The 25,839-nt window shown below is 50.4% G+C and overlaps 1 protein-coding gene across 2 annotated transcripts in view; it reads right to left on the bottom strand.

Moving 5' to 3' along the window:
* The window catches only part of c8a (complement component 8, alpha polypeptide), a 67,897-nt gene that overhangs the window by 17,533 nt on the left and 24,525 nt on the right, over positions 1-25,839 (bottom strand). The window contains exon 6 of one of the 2 annotated variants that reach the window (XM_079819539.1): positions 874-1,056. The exons of the other annotated variant lie outside the window; for it this stretch is intronic. Coding sequence (XP_079675665.1) covers positions 874-1,056 — 183 coding nt within the window. The remainder of the gene's footprint in view (positions 1-873; positions 1,057-25,839) is intronic. 2 annotated transcript variants of the gene reach the window in all.

Raw genomic sequence — 25,839 nt, 5'->3', positions numbered from 1 at the left:
AGGGGAGGCTTTAACATGTAAATGAACATGCTGTGAGCTACACAAATGCAAATCAGAGTAGCAGCAGGGGGAGTTTTATCTAGTTTTTATCTATCGCATGCGCGAGAATATGACGTAGCGCCGGGGTTCGGGAATCCAAGAAATGCACACTTTAGCCCCATTTTGAGAACTACGCCGAGACCTAAAGCACGATCAATGTAGAATTCAACAGCTTAGATATGCGCGTCTTCCTCTGCTTGTAAACAAATCGCTTCTGGGTCATGTGTCCGAACGCCGGATCTGTGTAATATTCTCACGGATGCGTCGTGGAGGCACACACGCAAGACAAGAACAAGTTGGATAAAGGCGTTATTTTGATTTTTTTTTTGCGCACAAAAACTATTGTCGTCGCATCGTAAAATTATTGTAGAGCCACCGTGGTGAGATGGACTTTGTACCGACGTTTTAAGTGCCTTTTATTGGTCTTGTGAGTGTAAATGTACTGAATGCCAATGGAGGCCTATCTGAGGCCTTTCTTAGCCATCAGCATTCAACAAAAATATCTTCATTTGTGTTCCGAAGATGAACGGAGGTCTTACGGGTGTCGAACGCATGAGGGTGAGTAATTAATGACATAATTTTCATTTTTGGGTGAACTAACCCTTTAACAATCTGGAACCTTATACATACATTTTGTCTTATGGGTTGAACCATTAATATTGCAACCTAATATGCAGCTGTTATTCTGAAGATAAGCCAAACCCCCCAGCGACTGCCCAAATCTATTTCTTAAAAAAACTTTTATAATATGCATACTTAGCAACACTGGTACATGGTGACAATAAAGAGGTGATAGTTGATGAATGAGTTGATATCCAAAATGTATTACTTTACCTTATTATTGTATTGTGACACTTTGCTGAGAAACTTGAATTCGCCACTAACTTCCCGACCAATTTCCACAAATGAGATTCTCTGTGATGTACCAAAGTTGAAGGATCCTTCTGTCTGTTTTGCTTTGAGAAAGCTAACAGCATCCTCATAATAATCTGATGCTTCCTCAGTAGTTGCTTGTGCCTGGCAAAGACAAAAGCACAGTCAGTGAGGTGCTTCTCAATTGGAAGGTTGCATCCTGTCCTTCTTTACCCAGTCCTTCTGAGGCTTCTGGACCAGAGTCCTCCTCAGCAAACACAAGAATGAGACAGTCTAGCAAGTCCGCATGGTTTAAGGTTTACACCTTAATAGCATGAAAAAACTCTTAAAATTTTGGTTAAATACTTTATATTAAAAATCTTTATATTAACTGACATTCTATTAATGCAATACAGTCAATGGCAACCATCTGTGGTCTACCAGTGGCTTACATTATGGTCATTATTACATTAGGTTTGGCATTATGTGATTAATTTACAACAAAAGAAAAAATGCTTTCATCTCCAAAATCTTTTATTTTTTGTTACATAATGACTTGGTTGATCTTAGTGGTGATTCATTTTCTACTAAATCTGTTTCATGACTTTGAAAGTTTGCAAAGGATTGTTGGTGACTGGAAGATGAAAAGGATACACTTGTATCCTTCAAAACATGCTTTAAAGGGTTAGTTCACCCAAAAATGAAAATTATGTCATTAATTACTCACCCTCATGCGTTCGACACCCGTAAGACCTCCGTTCATCTTCGGAACACAAATGAAGATATTTTTGTTGAAAGCTGATGGCTGAGAAAGGTCTCAGATAGGCCTCCATTGGCATTCAGTACATTTACACTAACAAGACCCATAAAAGGCACTTAAAACGTTGTTACAAAGTCCATCTCACCACAGTGGCTCTACAATAATTTTACGAAGCGACGACAATAGTTTTTGTGCGCAAAAAAAAATAAAAATTACGACTTTATTCAACCTCTTTTTGTCTTCCGTGTATGCCTCCACGACGCATGCGCGAGAATATGACATAGCGCCGGCATTCGAGAATCCATGAAATGCACACTTTAGCCCCATTTTGAGCACCAGGCCTAGACCTAAAGCACGATCAATGTAGAATTCAACAGCTTAGAGACGCGCGTCTTCCTCTGCTTGTAAACAAATCGCTTCTGGGTCATTTGTCCAAACACCAGATCTGCATAATATTCTCGCGCATGCGTCGTGGAGGCATACACGGAAGACAAGAACAAGTTGGATAAAAGCATTATTTTGATTTTTTTTTTGCACACAAAAACTATTGTCGTCGCATCGTAAAATTATTGTAGAGCCACTGTGGTGAGATGGACTTTGTAACAACGTTTTTAGTGCCTTTTATGGGTCTTGGGAGTGTGAATTTACTGAATGCCAATGGAGGCCTATCGGAGGCCTTTCTCAGCCATCAGCTTTCAACAAAAATATCTTCATTTGTGTTCCGAAGATGAACGGAGGTCTTACGGGTGTTGAACGACATGAGGGTGAGTAATTAATGGCATAATTTTCATTTTTGGGTGAACTAACCCTTTAATTGATAACGCAAAACGTCTCGGTTACGTATGGTAACCCTCGTTCCCTGAAGGATGGAACGGACACGTACATCGGACGTACCGACGAATTGGGTTCACTTCAGGGAGCCCCTATTAGCTTCGAGATATAGAGAACAGGCCAATGGGCCATTGGTGTGCAAGATTTGCATCTCGCGCTCCGCCCCGCGCCGCGGGTATAAACAGGAACAAGAGCGAATGCACGCTGTTTTTCACTGAGGAGCCGAACTTAGTGACTCTGCCCTGCAGTGATGGTACAGCAACTGTGGCGACGAGACGTACGTCTCCGTTCCCTCCTTCAGGGAACGAGGGTTACCATACGTAACCGAGACGTTCCCTTTCAGTCGGCCATGTTCGACGTGCCTGTGAAGGCCGCTGCGGAAGCCACATCATGCCCAGAGGGAGTTACCATGTGGAGAACACACGTATGGGCTGGCCGTGGGCAGCACAACATACGGAAGTCCCAGGGGTGGCCCCGACCAATTAGAGGAGGGGAACAACACCTTCCTGAGACGGCAGAAGAGACTCTGCCGAGGGTAAGACACGGGCTCGCCGTAGGGAGCCGTACCGTGGAAGAATACACATATGGGACCGCCGTGGGGGTCACAACATATGGAACCCAGCCTAACACAAGTTCCACCAATGCATACGAGTGTTAGACCTGGCGTCGAACGCTCCGCCATGTCCGACTGCCGTGGGTTGCGGAGGACTCAACAAGGTTCGCCGTTCTGGGGAACTCGACTGGAGCAGATAAGCGCACGTATCCGTTTACCATAGGGGAGGGAATGGCGCAGCAAGCCGACACTAGAACAGGCACTTCGGTGTTACTGACTATGGGAAGTGAGCACACAGGAAGATACCGGCTCTACACGGAGGCTATAGAACCTAGCGAACGTGTTAGGTGTCGCCCAGCCCACAGCTCAACAAATATCTGTCGGCGAGGCGCCACGAGCCAGCGCCCAGGAAGAGGCAACACCCCTAGTGGAGTGGCTCTTAACCCGAGCGGGCAGGGCACGTCTTGGGACTCATAAGCCAAGACGATGGCATCCACTATCCAGTGGGCCATCCTCTGCTTGGAGACAGCCTTTCCCTTCTGCTGTCCTCCGTAACAGACGAAGAGCTGCTCTGAGGTCCTGAAGCTTTGCGTTCTGTCCACGTAAGTCCGGAGAGCACGGACAGGACAGAAAAGCTAGGGCTGGGTCTGCCTCCTCCGAAGGCAGCGCTTGCAGGCTCACCACCTGGTCCCGGAAGGGAGTAGTGGGAACCTTGGGCACATATCCAGGCCAGGGTCTCATGATCACATGAGAGTTACCAGGCCCGAATTCCAGGCACGATTCGTCGACCGAAAATGCCTACAGGTCCCCTACCCTCTTGATGGAGGCCAACGCAGTCAGGAGTATTGTCTTTATGACAAGATTTTCATCTCAGCTGACTGCAAAGGCTCAAAGGGCGCTCTCTGTAGTGCAGTCAGCACCAGAGTTAAGTCCCAAGAGGGTATAGAGGGAGGGCGAGGCGGATTTAGTCTCCTCGCCCCCCCCTCAGGAACCTGACAATCAGATCGTGCTCACCTAGAGATTTTCCATCTACTAGCTCATGATTAGCGGCGATAGCGACAACATAGACTTTAAGGGTGGAGGGAGACAGCCTTCGCTCCAACCCATCATGTAGAAAGGAAAGCACAGACCTGATCGAACATCTTCGCTCTAGCGGAAATGATGGTGTCAACTACCGCTTATGGTAGGTCACCTAGAACCTCCGCGTCCCGTCAGGGACCAGACATGCAGTTTCCAGAGGTCCAAACGCGGGTGCCATAGGGTGCCCCGTCTCTGAGTCAGGAGGTCCTTCCTCAGAGGAATGGGCCAAGGAGGTGCTGTCGCGAGGAGCACTAGTTCCGGGAACCATGTCCAGTTGGGCCAATATAGAGCGACCAACAGGACTTGCTCCTCGTCCTCCCTGACCTTGCACAGTGTCTGTGCAAGAAGGCTCACTGGGGGGACGCATATTTGCGTAGGCCCCGGGGCCAGCTGTGTACCAGAGCATCCGAGCCGACTCGGTCAGGGAATAAAACCACTGGCAATGGGTCGTGTCCGGGGCGGCAAACAGGTCTACCTGTGCGGACTTGAGGCGACTCCATATCAGCTGGACCACCTGAGGATGGAGTCACCACTCTCCCGGGAGCACTGGCTGTCGTGGGAGCTCGTCGGCTGCACGATTGAGCAGGCCCGGAATGTGAATTGCACGAAGCGACCTCAGATGCTTCTGACTCCATAAGGGGAGATGGCGGGCGAGTTGTGACATGCGACGGGAGCGTAGACCACCCTGTTTGTTGACGTATGCAACGGTCGCAGTGTTTTCCGTACGGACCAGAACGTGCTTGCCTCTGAGCGGAACTTTGAAGCGACTGAGTGCAAGACAAACTGCTAACAACTCGAGGCAATTGATATGCCATTGCAGTTCAGGCCCCGTCCACAGACCCGAAACTGCAAGCCCGTTGTACGTGGCACCCCAGCCGGTGGATGAGGCATCCGTGGAGACAACAGAATGCCCGGACACTTGTTCTAGGGGAATTCCCGCCCATAGAAACGAAGGGTCTGACCACGGGCTGAATGTTGGCGGCACCTCTGAGTCACTTGGACGCGGAGGGACCGCTACGCCACGCCCATCTCAGGACTCGGTCGTGTAGCCAGCGTTGAAGCGGTCTCATATGAAGCAATCCCAGCGGTGTTACTGCGGCTGCGGCTGCGGATGCCATATGCCCCAGGAGCCTCTGAAAGTGTTCAGTGGTGCCGCTGTCCTGCCTCTGAACGAATTCAGGCAGTTCAACACTGACTGGACGCGCTCCTCTGTGAGGCGCGCTGTCATGGCGACCGAGTCTATCTCCATACCGAGAAAAGAGATCCTCTGTGTGGGACAGAGTTTGCTCTTCTCCCAGTTGACCCGAAGTCCCAACTGGCTGAGGTGACTGAGCACCTTGTCCCTGTGTTCGCACAACTGCTCTCGCGACTGGCAAGGATCAGCCAGTCGTCGAGGTAGTTGAGAATGCGAACACCATGCTCTCTCATGGGAGCAATGGCCGCCTCTGCAACCTTCGTAAAGACGCGGGGCGACAGGGACAGGCCGAAGGGCAAGACGCGGTACTGACATGCCCGTCCCTCGAATGCGAAGCGCAGAAAGGGCCGGTGTCTAGGGGAATCGAGACATGAAAGTACGCGTCCTTCAGGTCGATTGCTGCAAACCAATCTTGGGGACGGACGCACCTGAAGATGCGCTTCTGCGTTAGCATTCTGAACGGCAGCCTGTGAAGGGACCGGTTCAGGAATCGCAGGTCCAAGATCGGCCGTAACCCGCCGCCTTTCTTGGGTACAATGAAGTACGGGCTGTAGAACCCGGACCTCATATCGGCTGGAGGGACCGGCTCCATCGCGTCCTTCGCCAGTAGGACTGCGATCTCCGCCCGGAACACGGGTGCGTTCTCCTTCGCTACTGGGAAGTGAACGCCCCCAAACTTAGGGGGACGCCGGGCGAACTGAATCGCATAGCCGAGTCTGATGGTACGGCCCGAGACGGGCTGGGAAGCGCTAGCCAGGCTTCCAGACACCGAGCAAGGAGATTAACCACAGACGTACCCGCAGCGGGGAAGCGACGCGGAATGCAGGGATCCGACTCGGACGGCATGGGAGCGGCCCGAAGTGGGATCTGAGTGTGCTGTGCAACACTTACCTGCATCCGCGGAGGGGGCGTGCGAGTGTGGGGAGGCCGCTTGAGTGCGTTCCCACAGCCGGCGCCCCCTGCTGGCGAAGGGAGAGGCGTCTGAGGGTGGCGAGGCATGGGAGCGTCGACCACCGCCAAGCGCGCTCCCCAAATGAAGGAGGGGATGAGCGTGGCAAGGCTTTGTGGCGTTGCGCACGGTCTGCCTCACCTCCTTCCTCAGCGGGGAACAAGAGTGGCGAGGCATAGCGTCGCGCACTGTTGTCCACGCAACGCTGAGAAGAGGGGAATGAGAGTGGCGAGGCTTTGTAGCGTCACACACTGCCATTCTCGCCCTCTTGTGGGGAGGGGAATGAAAGCGACGAGGCTTTGTAGCGTCACACGCTGCCATTCCTGAACTCCCGAGACCCAGAGGTATTGGAACTGCTTTTATTATTTTTTTATTTGGGTACCACTGGCTGTTTTTAACATCAGTGGCGGAACAGAATTACTAATGGTTTTCCACCCGGCCCTCCTCCGGGGAAGAACAGTTCCTGACCGAATCCGGGTCAATGGTGTTTCTGGACCAGGGTGGACATCGTCTAGCCAAGGGCCAGCGCTGTGCGCAGCTCAACCTCGGCTCAGAACTACCCTCGTGCACTAAGCAGGGCTGAGGTGGCCTGCCAGTGGCACTGCCACCCCACCGATGAGGGTAGTGAGAGAGAGGAAAACTTTATACAGATTATGGCCCTATTGGTGTTCCATATTTTGGCACCAATAGTTCCACAATGCCAAAGCCTTCCAATGCACATCCGAGAAAAGGCAAGGGGCAGGCAAGGCGATTTATGCGTTGCACTATGCCTCAGCCACCCAGGAAAGCATGGCTGTCAAGTATGAATCTGATTCAGCACGAGCGCCCACTATTACCGTGGGAATCTCAGCATCATCTTCATTTTCAACACATAACAGCCCTCTCTCCGATGCAGCGATTGACATCTGTCCTCTGCTAGAGCCCCAAATGAAACGCTAGGTCCCCTTTTAAGGACCAGCAATGCCATCTGTAAGCTACCAGCAGACATGTGAGATAGTGAGTGTGGCTGTGAGACGGCACACGGCGCGCTGAACACTTAAGCCCTTATGAAAAAGGCAAGACGAACAACGCGCCGACGTGGCTATGCTCTCATGAGAGAGCATAGACCACCCACAAACACAGTCTCAACATGCTTGCGATGCGATAGAGGAGTGAGGGGCCCACAGAGATGTACGCGGCGGGGAAGCCTCACTGTAATCCTCAGGTCACCCAGGCTTATCAGCCAAAATAGTCCCCCCTCTGGTGCACAAGAAAAGAGACTAGATCGGGGTATAAGCGAAGGGACTCAACCCCGTTTGAGGCATCATAGTCTCGACCGTGCATCGGAGGCGCCGGGTGACGCGCGCTGAGTTGCCGTGTACGTCGAACGTGACCGACTGAAAGGGAACGAAGGTTGCCTTTCAAGTATCAGGGCTCGCAAAATCCGGCTTGGAGATGTCTGGCTCGATCGCTCCTTCTGGTGCGGGCTCTGACATCTCGGCCGAGGTCTTCTCTCCGTCTGCGGTGGGCACATCCTGCCATCCTGGATCAGGAGTGAGGCTGGCGGCATCAACGACGGTGAAAGGTGAGTTGCAGGATGCCAGCACCCACTCCACATATGTAGAAAAGCTCCCTCAAGGAACCTCCCCGGACAACTGTGCCTGTGTGGCGGCATTGAGTCCGACATGCAGGAACGAGCACAGGCAGTAGTTCGGGAAGTTGGTCTGATGGGCGAGATCCAAAAACTCTTCTAAATGTCTCTCGAGGGAGCTTTCTCCCTGCTTAAGGCACATGAGTCTGACCGCTGGAAGGGCCATGGTGCACGCAGGGGTGAAAACAGAAAACAAAACACTGAACATGAAAACAGAAAAGAAACTCCTACAAACACAACACTATACGTTGTTTTCTTTTTTGGCCCGATCTGTTACAAACTGTGCAGGCAGGAAGGCGACGACAGGTAAAGGTAGTTCTCAAACGGAGTTTAATATAGTATTCTCAAGGAAGTCAGACAGGTGATCGCACAACACACATAACATAACTGAAATGGGACAGAGACTGAAGGAATGGGAGGAACTTATATAGTGAACACCAAGAGGATAATGATAACACACAGCTGACACAGATTAACCAATAATGATGTAAACCGGGGAGACAGACAAGAGGCGGGAAACTTAAAGGGGTGGTAAAACAAATTCTTATGAAGGCTTGATTGTGTTTGTGGGGTGCACTGTAACGTGTGTTCATGCTTCGTTTAAAAAAAAAAATCATTATTTTTCATATATTTGACCTTTATTCTACACTGCTCTGTCCCTCCTTGTAAAAACGGTCTGATGGTTTCCGGGTTGTATGAAGCCAGTCCCTCAAAAATACGCAATGGGCTCAGATTGGTTAGCTGGCCCAGTGTGTTTTGATTCGCTAACCGCAGTGCACGTTTGTCAGAAACGTCATGCCCCTTACCTTTACCGGTAGACTGTGCTTTGGGTAGTATTAGAAACAATGGCGTCAATAAAACCATACCAATTTGAGCCTGAATCGGACACAGAACATTTTAGTGAAAATGATCGAGCAGAACCTGTTCAGTCCTCAAGAGTAAATTCTGCAGATCTATAGTGATCGCTACTGAATGGCACTGTTACTTTTGTATTTTTAGAACGATTATAGACAAATATCTGTCGCAAGAACTATTAACCCAAAACAAACACTAAACATTGGCTTTACTAGTAGCCAAATCACACACAGAACCATGTTTAGCATGCCTGTAGATAAACAATGCATAAAAGCTCTAATAAAAGAATAATTTACACTAATGCCAAGTTCGCTGTTGAGATTTTAACGTTAGGTGTCTGTAACGTTAGGTGTTCGTCGGATAACGTTAAGTATGAATGAGCATTTAACAGACTGGTTTGCAGAACAGCGTTGTCATCTGTTTACTTCCTTGCTACAACGTACAAGTAACCTATTACAGGAAAACACATCGACGAAAAATAAATCAAACTTACAGGTTGTGGCCCGTAAACAGCTTCTGTTTTTAAATCCATCTTTCAGGACAAGCCGTTGTGCAAATCCTGCATTGAACTCGTGAAGATTGTGGAAGCTTTCCTCCGTGAAATGTGCAGCGGGAGCCGCGCGCGCCCGTCGTGCATCCACACACTGGCAGTGTTTGTCTCGCGCAGCTGACGTTGTGCAAACCCTGCATTGAACTCGCGAAGATTGTGGAAGCTTTCCTCCGTGAAATGTGCAGCGGGAGCCGCGCGCACCCGTTGTACACTGGCAGTGTTTGTCTCGCGCAGCTGAATCGTGGCTCGTGCATTGCAAATACAGACAAATATTGTCCATTATGTCACATTTTCCGGTCTTCTCCTCTGACCACTGTCTGTCTCGTGCTTTGATTTATGATAGGCAGCATATATCTGCTGCAAATGCGACCTGTTCCCCTCTGTCTCATACACATGTGCATATAACATACTGTATGTTAAACGCACTGCAACGCACCCCCGTCCCTAGGCAGGCTGAACAAAGCAAGTACCCCAGACCTGCAATCCGGATGAAATAACAGCGTTTCGTCGGCATTGCAGCAACACCACTCCAGCCTACTAACCACAACAATGCAGCGATACAAAATGGCCTTGCCCCCGCTTATTTAATATTCTTGGAGGAGGGGTTTATGTAAATAGTGGGGTTGTGATGTCAGCAACCCTGGAGGAATGTCTGTAGTCGCCTACTGGCCGTTTGCTGTAGTCCTTAGAAATTGATTTCTTTAAAAGCAAATATCTCCCTTTGCTTTAAACTTTGAACGTTGTAACTTTGCAGATGTTGTTTATGCTAAAGCAGCAACATTACACGCTAGCTAAAGTTAGAATAGTGAAATCGTGGTTTACCACCCCTTTAACAAAGGAACATGTGATAACAGAAAACCAAAAAAACACAGTTTTTTTCAAAGCACGAGACAGACAGGGGTCGGAGGAGAACAGTGGAAAAAGTGACAGAATGGACAATATTCATCTGTATATTACACAAGCGCAGCGGCCAATGTGAGGAGCACAATGGGCGCATGCTCCTCCCGCTCTCCATACGCACAGCTTCTGCGCTGCCTCCACACGAGCCTACTTGTGCGTGCGGTGTGAAATCGATCAGCTAAACTTCACTGCGATCAAATCAGCATGACTTCCGCAATCTTATTTTTCCTTCAAATATCAAGTCAAGAGAGTGAACAACGCACATCAAGAAAGGATTTTTATTTTACGATAGCCCGTCAGGCAGGGCTGTGATACATTTTGGTAGCCCGACTGGAAAACACATTAGCCCCGCGATGTCGGGCTAGCGATTTTGCGAGCCCTGAGTATCCTTCAAACTGAGACAGCCTTCAACGATGCTTGATTACATTGATAAACATGCAGCCTTCTGATTGAGAAGCACACAATATTTGATAAAAGAGTCAGAGGAAAAAATAGTTCAGATCAGTTAAATTTTCATCTGTGTTCACTGAGATTTCTATTTAAGGATTGTTTGATTGGTAGCATAAAATGCTACATAGTCATTCTCAGCAAGCGATGCCATTTATGCGCTATGTATGTCCCCAATAACTTACTAATAATAGAATTATGTTACAAAGTAAACAATAGAGCGTTGACTAGTTTCAGGAAATTCATGAACATATTAAAAAATATATACTCTGTTGTCAGCATCCTGCCTCTTGTTGCCTCCAGAGGTCCCCTGTGTTTCCCTCTGCCTTAGTTCTTCCTCGTGTGTCCTTGTTAACGTTATCCAGGTCACCTGTGCCTTGTTTCCCCTAGAGTATTTAGCTGTGTTTTTTCACTTGTTCCTCACTCAGTTTTTGAGTCTTGGCTAAGCGTGTCCTGCTGTGTCTCCCCTGAGTGCTTCCAAGCTGTCTCAAGTAAGGTGTTCTTAGTTATTGGTGTTCTCTGGTTTTGTTTTTCTCCCCTCGTGGAGTTTTTATTTTCTCCTGTGATTCTTTGCAGTATCACTATTTGTATTATTACCTCAGTCTGAGAAGATCTTTTGTTGGATTTTTTGTGACTTGCAAAGTTCCTTTTTTTTAATTAATAAATCTTCCTTGCCTGAAGTGTTGCCTGGAGTGTTTCGTTTGGGTCCAACATTCCCGCCTCTGTGGCTAAGTGGTAGATCTCACTCACCACACCAGAGACCTGAGTTCGAGCCCGACTTGTGACAGAAAAAATGAGTCATTGTCATGGACCCAGAGACACTCAGTACCAAGGATCTGTTGGCGGTTATCACTCAACATGAATCATCCTTCCAGCGTCATGAAGCTGTTCTCAGCTGACAAGAAGAGCTGATGGCTAAACATTCTCAACTCCTGGCCGATATGATGAGTTCCATCTGCCAGCTCTTTGATCACCTTCCTGGTCCTGCACCACCCTCTTTATCACCCCCTAGTGGCGACAGGCCTTCTCCAGTGGTGGAGCCCCGACTACCACCTCCCAAGCCTTTTGCTGGAGATCCTAGTTCCTGCCAGGGTTTCCTAACCCAGTGTTCCCTCACATTCGAGCTCCAAGCCTCTAGTTTTCCCACAGACCGTTCCAAGATTGATTACATCATTACCCTTCTTTCAGACAAGGCACTCTCATGGGCCTCGCGGTGTTGCAGTCACAGGAGCCCTGCTGTGATTCCTATGCAGCATTTGTGGAAGAGTTTAAGAGGGTATTTGATCATCCTGTCAGTGTTGGGGAAGCTTCCAGGCGTCTACTTACTCTCCGCCAGGGTTCCCGTAGCATGGCAGATTTTGCCATTGAGTTTTGGACCATAGCAGCAAGGAGTGGATGCAGGGGCGCAGATAGGAGTTTTTAACTGGGGGGGACCAAGCTGTCAGCAAATGATTTAAACTCAATTTGTTATTTGGCGTAATTTGGGCTTTAACTAGTGCTCAAGTAGTTACTTTGCGTAATTTGGGCTAATTATTTGCACTTAAAAGCCATTGGGGGATTCTTATTTGAAATTATGGATAAACAACAATGAACAAAGGTAAACAAAGGCCTACCTGATCACCACTAGCAATGCATGATCAGACTGTTATTTGACCAGTATGCCGAAGTTATAATTTCATAATTTATCTATACCTCTATAGAATTTCACAACAATGTGAAATACAACATATTCCTGAGAATTAATGGCTAAAACTATTATTTCAAATGTCTAAGAATAACTAAAAATTTGAAATTTAAGTGTTAATTACAAGTTTGTTGCAATTTACAGATTAGAAATATCTTTCAAATGATGTAGGACATATTAAGAATTTATTTTTCATCTTAGCCCATAATTTAAGAATCTATATCCTCTGTTGCTCCGTACAACAAAAAAAATGATTTCCTGCTATAAGAGGATGTCAAAAGTTTATGTAGGCCTTTATTTGTTGTTTGCATAAACCTTGCACCACACAAATTTACTTATTATAATTATTTTTATAGTGGCTTACACGACAGTGAACTCAATTTATACAGTACAGTGGGTTATATGATAAGATAAAACATTATTTCCTGACGACGATAAATTGTTTGATTTATCCAAACAAATGCAGCGCTTACCTAAATGCATAGTTATGGTCTCCACATTTTTCTGTGTTTGCTAAGTGCAAAAGCCTTCTTGCCATTATTGTCAGACTAGCTATTCCCCTTAAAAAATCTAACCTGCCACATCTGGGAAGGTCAACAGGAACAGGATACTTACATTGTTTGGTTTTTGAAAAAACAAGGTGATTGTTTTTTGTCTCTTCATTGTCTTTATTTGGCATTTATACAGTCGATTTTTTTCAGTTCAGAAAATCACAGACTCAGCTCAGTCATAGATGGTATATGATCACTATGGTTACCGCTCCAAGTCCTACAGGCACAATTGAGGCAGCTACCAGCTCCTCATAGGACCCTGGCGTCACTCAGGAGCAGTGTTGCCAAGTCCACGGTTTTCCCGCGGAATTGGACTACTTCATCACTGTTGCCGCGGGCTGTTTTTCATGTCCGCGGGTTGAAGCGACCCCAATTATGTGATATTTAGCCCCCAAAAAAACACATTTTACCCCCAAATGTGATTTTTACCGGGGAAGCCCCCTTGAAACGCGATTGGGCTTGTTTTGAGTAGCAATTGGGCGGGTTTTGTTGTGAAAACCTGGCAACCCTGCAGGAGTCGTAGCAAGCACACACACAGAGAGAGAGAGAGAGAGAGTGTGTGTAAACGTCGGTGGCATCGTGTGTTATTGACAACAGAACAGCATGTAGTGAGAACGTGGGTACAAAGTAATAGTGACCGGTGTAGATTATTATTGTGTGTCACCCTGCGTCTGCCCCGTTCGTAGGGATAGTGAGGGCGGGGGACGGATCGGGTCACTATGAATCTGGGGGGGGGTCATGTCCCCCCCGTCCCTAGTGCCATCTGCGCGCCTGAGTGGATGGAATGATGAAGCGCTGAGGGTCTGTTTCCAGGGAGGGTTGTCTGAGCCCCTTCAAGATGAGTTAGCGACCCGGGAACCAACTAAGGATCTTGAGTCCCTCATAGCAATGGCCATCCGCCTGGACAATCGCCTGAGAGAGCGGAGAACAGTTCGTCGCCAGGTGTCTCAGTCCCAAGTTCCTCTGAGCAGGTTTGTTTCTCCTGTTAGTGTTCCTTCATCCAGATCTTTCTCGGCCCCTGAACAGCTCCAGGATTCCCTGGAGGACATGCAGTTGGGCCGTTCCAGGCTTTCTCCTAACGAGAGGGAACGGCGCATGAGAGAGCGTCTGTGCCTCTACTGCGGTGCTTCTGGCCGCTTCCGCTCCACTTGCCCTGAGCTTTCGGGAAACGCCTGTCCCCGCCCAGCTACAGGAGGGCTGTGATGGGGAAAATTAGAGCTCCTCCTACTAATGCTGTCCTAGCTGTTCCAGCCACTCTGTCCTGGGAGGGCCACCAACACCGGGTCCAGGCTATGATTGATTCCGGCGCCGCAGGTGACTTCCTTGATCTAACCTTGGCTAAGAAACTTAAGATCCCTACCCAACTACTTCCTCAACCGCAGGCAGTAACAGCCTTGGATGGCAGACCTCTGGAACCAGGCAAAGTCACAGAGGCGACTCAGTCCCTGCGACTTACCATCTTTCAACACCAGCAGGAGGAGACCTTCTATCTCATTGACTCCCCCAAGTATCCTATTATCCTGGGTCACCCTTGACTGTGCAGACATAATCCCCAGATCGACTGGCCTACTGGCACCATTCTGAAATGGGGTTCCACTTGCCAACTTACCTGCCTGCTACAGAGTCCCTCAGCCCCTAGTTCCGAGTTTCATGAGTCTGTTGACCTGTCCCGAGTCCCCAGTGTTTACCATCGATTCAAGCCAGTATTCAGCAAGTCCCGGGCTACCTCCTTACCACCTCACCGCACTTACGACTGTGCCATTGATCTACTCCCTGGGTCCTGCCCTCCCAGGGGTCGGATCTTCTCCTTATCTTCCCCCGAGCGATCCGCTATGGATACCTACATTAAGGAGTCCTTGGCAGCCGGCATCATCCGTGCCTCTACTTCCCCAGCTGGCGCGGGCTTCTTTTTTGTAGAGAAGAAAGGCGGGGGTCTTAGGCCTTGTATTTATTACCGGGCCCTCAACAAAATCACAGTTCGGAATCGATACCCCCTTCCTCTCATGGCCACTGCTTTTGAGCTGCTTCAAGGGGCTTCCATTTTTACTAAACTGGATCTCCGCAATGCTTACCATCTCATGCGGATCCGGCAAGGGGATGAATGGAAGACAGCCTTCAACACCCCCACGGGCCACTATGAATATCTGGTGATGCCGTTCAGGCTCACCAATGCCCCGCCAACGTAGTATTCCAAACCCTTATCAATGACGTTCTCTGGGACATGCTCAATCTATTCGTCTTCGTATACCTGGACGATATCCTCATCTTCTCGAAGTCACTGAAGGAGCATGAGGGGCATGTTAGCAGAGTTCTCCAAAGACTCCTTGATAATCATCTCTACATAAAACCAGAGAAGTGTGAATTTCATGTTTCTCAGACTCACTTTCTTGGGTTCATCTTCACTCCTGGCTACCTGGAGATGGACCCTAAGAAGGTCAGGGCAGTCCAAAACTGGCCCACACCTGCCACAGTCAAGGAAGTTCAACGTTTCATTGGCTTTGCAAATTTCTATAGGAGGTTCATTAAGAATTTCAGCTCTATGGTGGCTCCCTTGACGGCACTTACCAAGGGAGGAGGAACCAAGATTCACTGGGGTCCAGAGGCAGCAGGGGTCTTCGATGATCTCAAGCGGCGCTTCACTTCCGCTCCTATTCTTTCGATCCCTGACCAAGAAAGACCTTTTGTGGTGGAGGTGGATGCCTCAGAGGTTGGGGTGGGGGCTGTCCTGTCACAGAGGGGTGATGATGAAAAATTAAACCCTTGTGCCTCCATGACCATGTGGGGGATCGAGAGTTGCTTGCAGTAAAACTTGCCTTGGAGGAGTGGCGCCATTGGCTTGAGGGGGCTCAGCATTCTTTCCAGGTTCTCACAGACCACAAGAACCTGGAATACCTCCTGCAGGCTAAACGGTTGAACCCACGGCAAGCGCGATGGTCTCTGTTTTTTAATCGATTCCAGTTTCTCCTATCTTACTGACCCGGCACCAAGAATATTAAGCCGGATGCCCTGTCTCGAGGCCTATTCTCCTGAAACACAAGAGAAGCCCTTGGCATCAGTTATTCCGAGTTCTAGGATCGTCGCACCTCTTCAGTGGTAACTAGAAAAAGTGGTACAAGAGGCCCTTGCCCATGAGTCCGATCCAGGCGGTGGTCCCGCTGGATGCCTGTACGTTCCTCTATCTGCCCGGGCCCGGGTCTTGCAGTGGGGTCATGAGTCGCCCTTGGCATGCCATCCAGGTATTGCTCGCACCTTCGACTTCCTCCAGCGGCGGTTTTGGTGGCCGTCAATCAAAAAGGATGTTCAGGTCTATGTGGAGGCCTGCCCCGTGTGCAACCAGGGGAAGTCTATACGCCAGCGGCCCCAGGGACTGCTCCATCCTTTACCTGTTCCCTGCAGGCCATGGTCGCACCTTTCTCTGGACTTTGTTACGGGACTTCCTCCGTCCCAGGGCAACACAGTCATCCTGGTGGCTGTAGACCGGTTCTCTAAGGCTGCCCGGTTTATTCCCCTGCCTAAGCTGCCTTCGGCCAAGGAGACTGCTGAGCTCCTCATGAACCATATCTTCCGGGTTTTTTGGAATTCCCCTGGACATTGTCTCTGACCGAGGTCCCCAATTCTCCTCCCGGTTCTGGGGAGCATTCTGCAGGCTTATTGGGGCCACAGCCAGCCTATCTTCTGGGTTCCATCCAGAGTCTAATGGCCAGACGGAACGGGTTAATCAGGATCTGGAGACCACCTTGCGATGTATGGTGCCCAGTAATCCCACGTCTTGGGCCACCTATATCGTTTGGGCTGAATATGCCCACAACACCCTCCAGTCCTTGGCCACTGGATTATCCCCCTTCGAATGCCAGTTTGGTTATATACCCCCATTATTCCCAGAGGAAGAGGTGCAAGTTGGTGTTCCCTCTGCCCAGCGCTTTGTCCTACGCTGTAGGCAGACCTGGAGGAAGGCCAGGCGTACCCCTCCACCTCCCAGGATCATAGACGGCCAGCCAGCCTACACAGTGCACTGGATACTGGACTCCCGGAGGGTGGACTGGGATGGCTACGGGCCGGAGGAACGCTCCTGGGTTCCAGCCAAGGACATCCTGGACCCAAGTTTGATCCAAGAGTTTAGCACCTGGAGGCCGGGGTGTTCGGGAAGGAACGTCAGGAGCCGTTCCTAGAGGAGGGGGTCCTGTCAGCATCCTGCCTCTTGTTGTTTGTCTCCGGGCCTCTAGAGGTCCCCTGTGTTCCCCTCTGCCTTAGTTCTTCCTCGTGTGTCCTTGTTAACGTTATCCAGGTCACCTGTGCCTTGTTTCCCCTAGAGTATTTAGCTGTGTTTTTTCACTTGTTCCTCACTCATTTTTTGAGTCTTGGCTAAGAGTGTCCTGCTGTGTCCTCACTGAGTCCTTCCAAGCTGTCTCAAGTAAGGTGTTCTTAGTTATTGGTGTTCTCTGGTTTTGTTTTTCTCCCCTCGTGGAATTTTTATTTTCTCCTGTGATTCTTTGCAGTATCACTATTTTTATTATTACCTCAGTCTGAGAAGATCTTTTGTTGGTTTTTTTGTGACTTTTATTAATAAATCTTCCTTGCCTGAAGTGTTGCCTGGAGTGTTTCGTTTGGGTCCAACATTCCTGCCTCTGTGGCTAAGTGGTAGATCTAAGATAGGACAAACATGTGACATGTTCAAGCATCTTGTCTCATTGAGCACATGTGGTGTTTTTTTATTTTGGGTTAATTGCTTGTGTCTCTGTCTGATCCCTCCCCCTTTTTATCTGTTTAGTGTTTGATTTCTCCCACCTGTTCCCTCCTCATTTCTTGCCCTTTATAAGTTCCTTTTGTGTGTTCAGTCTTCATGAGATCGTTGTCTTGTCTACGTCTCCCGGTTTCCTGTGATTTTCCCCTTTTGGTATGTTTAAGTTCTATTTGTTATTTGGATTGTGTTTTGCCCCTTGTGGGTTTTGTTTCGTGTTTATGTTTCTTTTTGTAAATAAATACCTTTTCCCTGCACTTGAGTCCTCGCACCAGTTCCCTTTGTTTGTGACGTGACAGAACACTGATGTGTGTCCACAGTGTGTGAAAACAACCAGCCTATAATAATAAAAATCCACTCACTCATTTTTAAATAAATCAAATAATAAATCAATAGCAGTCTCTTCAAATAAGCTGATTCAAATTGACATCATTGTAGGGAGAATCCCCGCCCAGCTAATTTGTTCTTGCAGGTTACCTAATTTTTCCAGGTGCAAAGGGCTTTCCTTTTCATGAAGATTAGTTGTTCTATCTCTGTCTCCTTCTCATCAAACCAATCCTAGTGTTTTCTGGACTGACAATGGTTTTGCAGGTAGCAAAGATGGTAGAATTTAGCAGACTCGAGTGCCCTTCTATGTCTTCAGGGTATTCTTGTTGGAGGTATTCCCCCAAGAGAGGCCTGAAGTCGCTGTTGGAGGGCAGTTTCATCCAGGCTGTCAAGGTTCAGTCTTGGTCAGATCTGTTTCTTTTGAGCTCTCCTCTTTCTCTTGAATTAGATTGACATCGTGGAGTGGATGAGCCGAAGATCTGTCCAGCAGTCATCTGCACTGACCATGACCCTTGTGATGTCACAGCGGTCCCTGGATCATAGTCAATGAGATGCCACTGTTTGGAGCGTGGGTGTCTCCAAGATGCCTTAAATTTGTTTTTCTGGTGAAAGAGAGTTTTAGTGATGGTAAGACCATACTGAGCACACTTGTTGAGAAGTATAACTGGTTCCTAATGGCAAATCCAAAACCATGGATCCTCGGTTAATCATTTTGTCTGCTAGTCAGGTATCTTCTCAGTTCTCGATGATTTCAGTTAACCTCTCCGGTCTATCACTGGTTGCATCCATCAGTGTGCGCACATTCCAGGCTCCAAAGTTCATAGTTTTGTGTTTCTGACTGCGAATAGTGATTTCTCTGGACACGGTAATCCAGTCGGGAGGTTTGAGGCAGGCTATTTTTAGGGCACCTTCCCTAAGTGGGGTGAACAGAGTGGATCCTAAAGAGGGCTGCTCAGTCATAGGTGCAGCTGCCGAATGGCTTTTTCTGCCTCCTTCCAAGAGCCCAGGAACTGAGTTTACCACTCACCACCTAATATGCCAGTTTATGACTAGGGGCTCCCAGATCTAACAATCCTGCCCCTATTGCCACTTTCTGGTTGCCATAGGGCTTAACCTAGGATGTAAGGGTGGATTCCCAAAGAGGACGCCTTTTTGTGATTTTGTTTAGCGTGAGTAGACTGGTGCATGTTTAACAGTATTATTACTGTTACTTTGAAAATACAGTGCACGCAGAAATGTCCTCACCATTTAATTGTCTTTCCCTCATGCCATCTGAGATGCATACGACCAAAAAATTTACTGTTGACTATGGCACCCGACCAGCAGTCATCTGCGTGAATGAGAGGTTTGAGTTCAGGCTTGATGTAACTTTAAGCGTGACATGAGTGCGCCAAGAAACTTTGGTCATGCGGATGTCGGATGCTGTTGTTTTTAAAAAAAATGTTTTATTAATGCTCACAACAGTACACAAACAATAACATAATATATGATAATAGCAATGAGAAATAAACAAGACTAGAAGACAGAGACTCCAGTTCTCGTGTGTGTTTCAGATGAAACTCGCAAGTGAACGTCATGAAAGCTGGAAGCTTTACTCATGCACACGCTTGTAACAGTTGGACGGATGCGAAAAGATTAGTAAATTATGAGAGCATTTCTTGGTGTACTTTTTCTTTTAATAAATAATAATACAAAATATCAAAAGACATGGGATTCCTCTTAAGATCCATCAGTGGAAATAACGAAAAAGAACAAGAGGAACAAGAGGAGGAGAAGCCAAGCAAGAGAAACAAAAAAGGGACAAAATGTGCCTCTTTCTGTCAGGACGTTATTATTTGAAATGAAAAGTTTATTTAAAAAAAAAAATGAATACGAAGTGTCATAAATCTGTTTTGAATTAAGTTGTTTTTCAAATAAATGTTTCAGAGTGATATCAGATTTTGTATGTGTTGTTTATTGTACTTACCCTGTAACTACATGAAACAAGGGGAACAAGCACCACTTTAATATAAAGCCTGTAGTTCTCTTACGAGAGGTTCTCTCGTATTGCGTAAGTTCCTTACGCTACGGGAAAGTATTCTTTCTTCGAGATTTCTGAAAAACCCAAAATTATCCTTAATTTTGTAACATTGTCAACGCAGTGCGGCAGCCTGGCAGACCATAGCAGGCTATACCAGCGTGCTATTGGCTGCTCTGCTGGCAACTGCAGCAGCCTATCGGTGAGCCCGCGTGACGTGGCGACCAATGAGGGCGCTTCGCGCCCACCTGGCTTCATTTGCCTACAGGTGGGGCGTGGCCACGTGTATATAAGCAGGGCTCACGGGCTGCATATTCGATTTTTCTTTTCTTCAGCGAAGCCCTTCGCATCGCTGGATCTGGAACCCGCCGCCGTGATCGTGCAGACGAGCAAGCAGAGGACAGCGCCTGAAGAAGCCGGCAGCATCGCGCCACCTTCAGCCATCCGTGCCTGCTCTGCTATCCGGCAGCCTATATCCTTTCTTGCTCAAGTGTTGTCGCCGCTGCGTCACACTTTTCACAAAAAGAGCCGAGCGTTTTTCTAAAAATGTCTCGTTCCACCTGCGGCTCGTGTCACGCGCAGCTCAGTTCCGGGGACCGCCATGTGATCTGCGCTCTCTGCCTGGGCTGTGATCACGCCGCCGCCGCACTTCTCGCCGGCGGATGCCCGGAGTGCGAGGAACTGACGATGTCGACCCTGCGGGCTCGACTCGATCAGTTCGAGGACGACATCCCTTCAGTCTCTGCTAAGCCGCGCAGAAAAAAGCGCCGCTCGCAGCGGACTCCGGAGTTTGCCGAGAGAAGCTCGCCGGAACTCCTCCCGCCCGCTTCACTCTCGCCTTCCGCGCCCCCACCCCAGGCCGCCATTTCTGTTGCCGCCTCCGGGGATGAGGCGGATGCGGCCGCGGAACGCGCCGACAGCTGCTCCATCATGGCTTCCGACAGCGAGGAATGGTCTTCCGCGACCTCTTCAGTCCGAGCCTCCGGACGCTCTCGAGCGGGTGAGGACGCCGAACTGTTGCGCCTTCTCACCCGGGCTGTCGAGCAGCTAGGCCTCGAATGGGCCCCGCCCAAGGTGGCAGCGCCGAATCGGCTCGACGGATGCTTCCTGAACAGTCGCCGCCGCGCGCCCGCCGCCAGGACTGCACCTTTTCTGCCAGAGCTTCACGAGGAGCTCGCAAAGTCCTGGAACGCGCCATTCTCCGCGAGGGTCTCGTCTCAGGCTTCTTCGACGCTCTCACAAGTTGACGGCACGGCTGAGAAAGGCTACAACGCTATCCCTCCGGTGGAAGAGGCGGTTGCAGCGCACCTTTGCCCGCCTTCTGGTTGGCGTTCAAAGGCTGCCCTCCCGTCTAAGGCCTGCAGAGTGACGTCATCGCTGATCGGCCGCGCTTTCGCTGCCTCCGGTCAAGCTGCGTCTGCTCTGCACTCTATGGCCGTGCTGCAAATCCTCCAAGCCAATCTCCTCCGCGACCTGGACGAGAGGAGCTGTGACGCTGAGTTGATCACGGATTTGCGAAGCGCGACGGATCTCTCCCTCCGCGCTACCAAGACCGCAGCACAAGCCATCGGACGCTCTATGGCCTCCCTCACGGTAGCTGAGCGCCACCTCTGGCTCACGCTCACGGACATGCGAGAAACAGAGCGCGCGGCCTTCCTAAACGCCCCGCTCTCCCCGTCTGGGCTCTTCGGACCAGCGGTCAAGGGGATCGTCGACCGCTTCTCTGAAGTGCAGAAAACGACGCAGGCCATGAACCTCTTCCTGCCTCGACGCCCCGGCACTGGCAATAGCTCCGTTGCTCGCCGTCCTCGCGACCAGCCAGCACCGAGCTCCACGCAGCGCCCAGCGCGGCCCCCTTCGTCTCAGCGAAGACCGAGCGGCCGCCCCAGATCGCGCTCTTCCAGCCGTGGTAAGCCGTCTCCCCCTCGGGGCCCCCGGCCTAGGATCGTGCTGAAGTCCGAGCCTCCAAAGCCCTCCTAGCCAGAGGCAAGAAACGACGGTTAAGTCCCGCCGCGGCCGGACCACCGTCAAAACTCTCTTTCCTGTCAGCCCCCACCACTGTGGCTGCTGCAGATGGATTTCACGCAGCCAACGAGCCGGCAAAAACGCCCTCTCGCCTGTCAATAACCGCCGTTTTTACGGCGAACCAGAGAAATCACAAAAGTTGCATTTTTTCTGGTTGCACGGCTCACGCCGTATGTGTTTCAAATGCAGTAAATGTGCCCACTTTTCTGTGTTCACCCCTGCACACAAGCACTATAAACCACGTGTCCCCCACTCACATAAAGCGGCCTCCGGCCGCTCGAGTGCTAGAGTTAGGTCACGTGTCCGCTTGTTTGCGTCCACGCCTAGCCACCACACGCGCTGTCACACAGCCACTCTTAACCGGTCATGTTCCACGCGTAAGAGTTGTGCCCGCTCAAACGCGCTCACACATATTCGCGAACATTATGCCTCAGGCGCTACGCGCCGCGCCACACACTATTTGTTCTCCGCCCAGGGTGGCCGAAGCAATGAGTGTAGGGCCACACACAAGCTAGTCCCCGCTCAAAGCGGCAGAGATACAGTGTGTAAGGCGGCCAGCCATCGAGAGCGATCGGCTGGCCCACAGCACAGAGAGCGCGTGCACCGCGCCCGCCCCTCCTATACTGGCCGTCAAACCCGCGAAGCGCGGCGTTTCGAGCCCGGAGGCCGTTCTATCCCGCGTGGCACACGCGATAACGTGGGAAGCCATTCCAGGTGTATCAGAATGGGTGCTGAGAACAGTGAAGCACGGCTACACTCTGCAGTTCGCTCGCCGCCCTCCGCGCTTCTGTGCGCGTACAGAGACGAGAGTGAGCGAGGAAGTAGCACATCTACTTCGAGCGGAGATAGCCACACTGCTGTGCAAAGGGGCTATAGAACCGGTTCCCCATTCTATGAGCGAGTCAGGCTTTTACAGCCGGTATTTTCTCGTGCCAAAAAGGGACGGGTCGCTCAGACCGATTCTGGATCTGAGGCGTCTGAACAAAGCTCTTATGAGGAGATCGTTCAAGATGCTCACGACCAAGCAGATCCTCGCGCATATTCGCCCGAGAGACTGGCTAATTTCCCTAGATTTGAAAGACGCATATTTTCAAATCAAGATAACGCCGCGTCACAGGCCATTCTTACGATTCGCCTTCGACGGCCAGGCTTATCAATACACCGTCCTTCCGTTCGGCCTGTCACTAGCACCCCGTACATTTACGAAGTGCATGGACGCAGCCCTCGCTCCCCTAAGAAACCAGGGGATGCGAATATTGAACTACCTGGACGATTGGCTCATCCTGGCGCAGTCAGAGGCCGAGCTCCTCGCCCACAAGGCAATGCTGCTCAGCCATCTGGACAGCTTGGGGCTCACGGTCAATTGGACCAAGAGCTCATTAGTGCCCACGCAATCAACCTCATTTCTGGGTTTGAATCTGGACACTGTGACTATGTCTGCCCGCCTGTCACCCCAACGCGCGCGCCAAGTTCGGCGCATGGCTGCGTACTCCCGGCCGGGCAAAATCGCACCTCTCAAGCTTTTTCAGAGGATGCTGGGACGTATGGCCTCAGCTGCAGCTGTGCTCCAGCTGGGCTTAATGCGCATGCACCCGCTGCAACGCTGGTTAAACGCCCGAGTGCCTCACAGAGCCTGGGCTTCCGGAGGCTTCAGGATCAGAGTGACTCAGGGCTGCGTTGCAGCCCTAGAGCCCTGGTTAGTAGCCGACTGGTACCAGCGGGGAGTGACAAAGGGAGCCATCTCACACTGCAAAGTCATCTCGACGGACGCCTCCACCTCGGGTTGGGGCGCCGTTTTCGAGGGCAGACCGGCCTCGGGCATCTGGTCGAGCGGAGAAAAACTCCTACACATAAACTGTTTGGAGATGATAGCGGTAGAGAACGCGCTCAAGCAGTTTCTCCCGTTTATACGAGGACACCACGTGTTGGTCCGGTCGGACAATACCACGGTGGTGTCCTACGTGAACCAGCAGGGCGGTGTCAGGTCCAGGTGTCTGGGCAATCTGACGGAACGCCTGCTCGTGTGGGCACACAGCTCGCTGCGCTCGCTGAGAGCTGCGCACGTACCGGGCCACCTCAATGTGGGCCCGGACAAGCTGTCCAGGGGCCTCATTCTCCCAGGAGAATGGTCCCTGCACCCCCAGACAGTCCAGCTGGTATGGCGCCTATTCGGCAGAGCGGAGCTCGACCTCTTTGCAACAAAAGAGAACGCCCGCTGCCCGACGTTTCTGTCCAAAAGCGAGGATGCGCTGTCCCAACCTTGGCCCAGCCTCCCGCTGTATGCTTTCCCGCCGATTTCCCTATTGACCCAGGTCATAGCGAAAATCAGGGAGACGCGCCGCCCGGTGCTCCTTATAGCGCCGCGCTGGGAGAACCAGATTTGGTACCCAGAGCTGGTGAAGCTGTCGCACTCACCCCCCTGGCCAGTTCCGCTGAGAGCAGACCTCCTCTCTCAAGCAGGAGGGTCAGTTTGGCATCCCCATCCAGAGCGATGGTCTCTGCATGTATGGGTGACCAACGGATACCCGTTGACCTGCCCGAAGGGGTTATGAGCACGATTTCACACTCTAGAGCCCCCTCGACGAGGCGGTTATATAGTTCTAAGTGGTCGGTGTTCACTGAGTGGTGTGCTTCCAAGGGATTGGATCCACAGCAATGTGGGGTCCAGCGGGTGCTCCCCTTCCTCCAGGAGCTGTTGGAACTGGGCAGGTCCCCTTCCACGCTCAAAGTGTATGTAGCGGCTATAGCAGCGTTCGCTCAGACGACGCTAGGCAGCACGCTAGGAAGGAACGAGCTCATCATCCGTTTCCTCAGAGGAGCCAGACGGATGAATCCCCCGCGGCCCCCATCGGTTCCTATTTGGGATCTGGCCTTGGTCCTAGAGGCCATGAAGGCTCATCCTTTCGAACCGCTCGAGACTGTGGAACCGAGGTTCCTTTCGCTAAAAACCGCGTTCCTGATAGCTCTGGCTTCAGTAAAACGCGTGGGGGATCTACACGCGCTCTCAGTGAGCCCGACGTGTATGGAGTTCGGCCCAAATGACTCCAAGGTCATTCTTAGGCCGAGGCATGGTTATATCCCCAAAGTGATAGGCACTCCCTTCAGGGCGCAGATTGTCTCCCTCTCGGCTCTGCCAGCACCCGACGAGGGGGACGGTGGCAATGTCCTCTGCCCTGTCAGGGCATTGAGGGTTTACTTCACACGCTCCGCCGCCTTCAGGCGTTCTGAGCAGCTATTTGTTTCGTTTGGAGGGCGCACTAAAGGTCTCGCCTCCTCGAAACAGACCCTATCCAGGTGGATAGTGGACGCGATTGCAGTAGCTTATGCTTCCAAACACCTGCAGTGCCCGCTAGGTGTCAGAGCACACTCCACTAGAGGCATGGCCTCTTCGTGGGCTTGGGCCAGAGGGATTTCCATCCACGATATTTGCATGGCGGCAGGCTGGGCCTCCCCGTCTACGTTCGTGAGATTTTACAATCTGGAAGTTCCTGCCTTACAGGCGAAAGTGTTATCAGTTCAATAAGGCTGTTGGTTCTGCCCAGTGATTCTGCGCAGACATAGCTCACATACTGGTAGTAAGTTCGGTACGAGGCTTACTTGAATTTGAAGGAGATCGGCGGTGCCGTTCCCTCATTTACGAAAAGAGCTGTCGTGAGTTTGAAGGTGACCGGCGGTGCCGTTACCTCACTCATATGACTAGATATTGTGAATTTGAAGGAGACCGGCGGTGCCGTTCCCTCATTTACGAAAAGAGCTGTTGTGAGTTTGAAGGTGACCGGCGGTGCCGTTACCTCACTTATATGACAAGATATTGTGAATTTGAAGGCGACCGGCGTTGCCGTTCCCTCATTCATGA

The sequence above is a fragment of the Gobio gobio genome (assembly GCF_949357685.1).
Source record: "Gobio gobio genome assembly, chromosome: 6".
Lineage (NCBI taxonomy): Eukaryota > Metazoa > Chordata > Actinopteri > Cypriniformes > Gobionidae > Gobio > Gobio gobio.
Note: the sequence above shows the minus strand (reverse complement) of the source record. Positions and strands in the feature narration are given on the sequence as shown.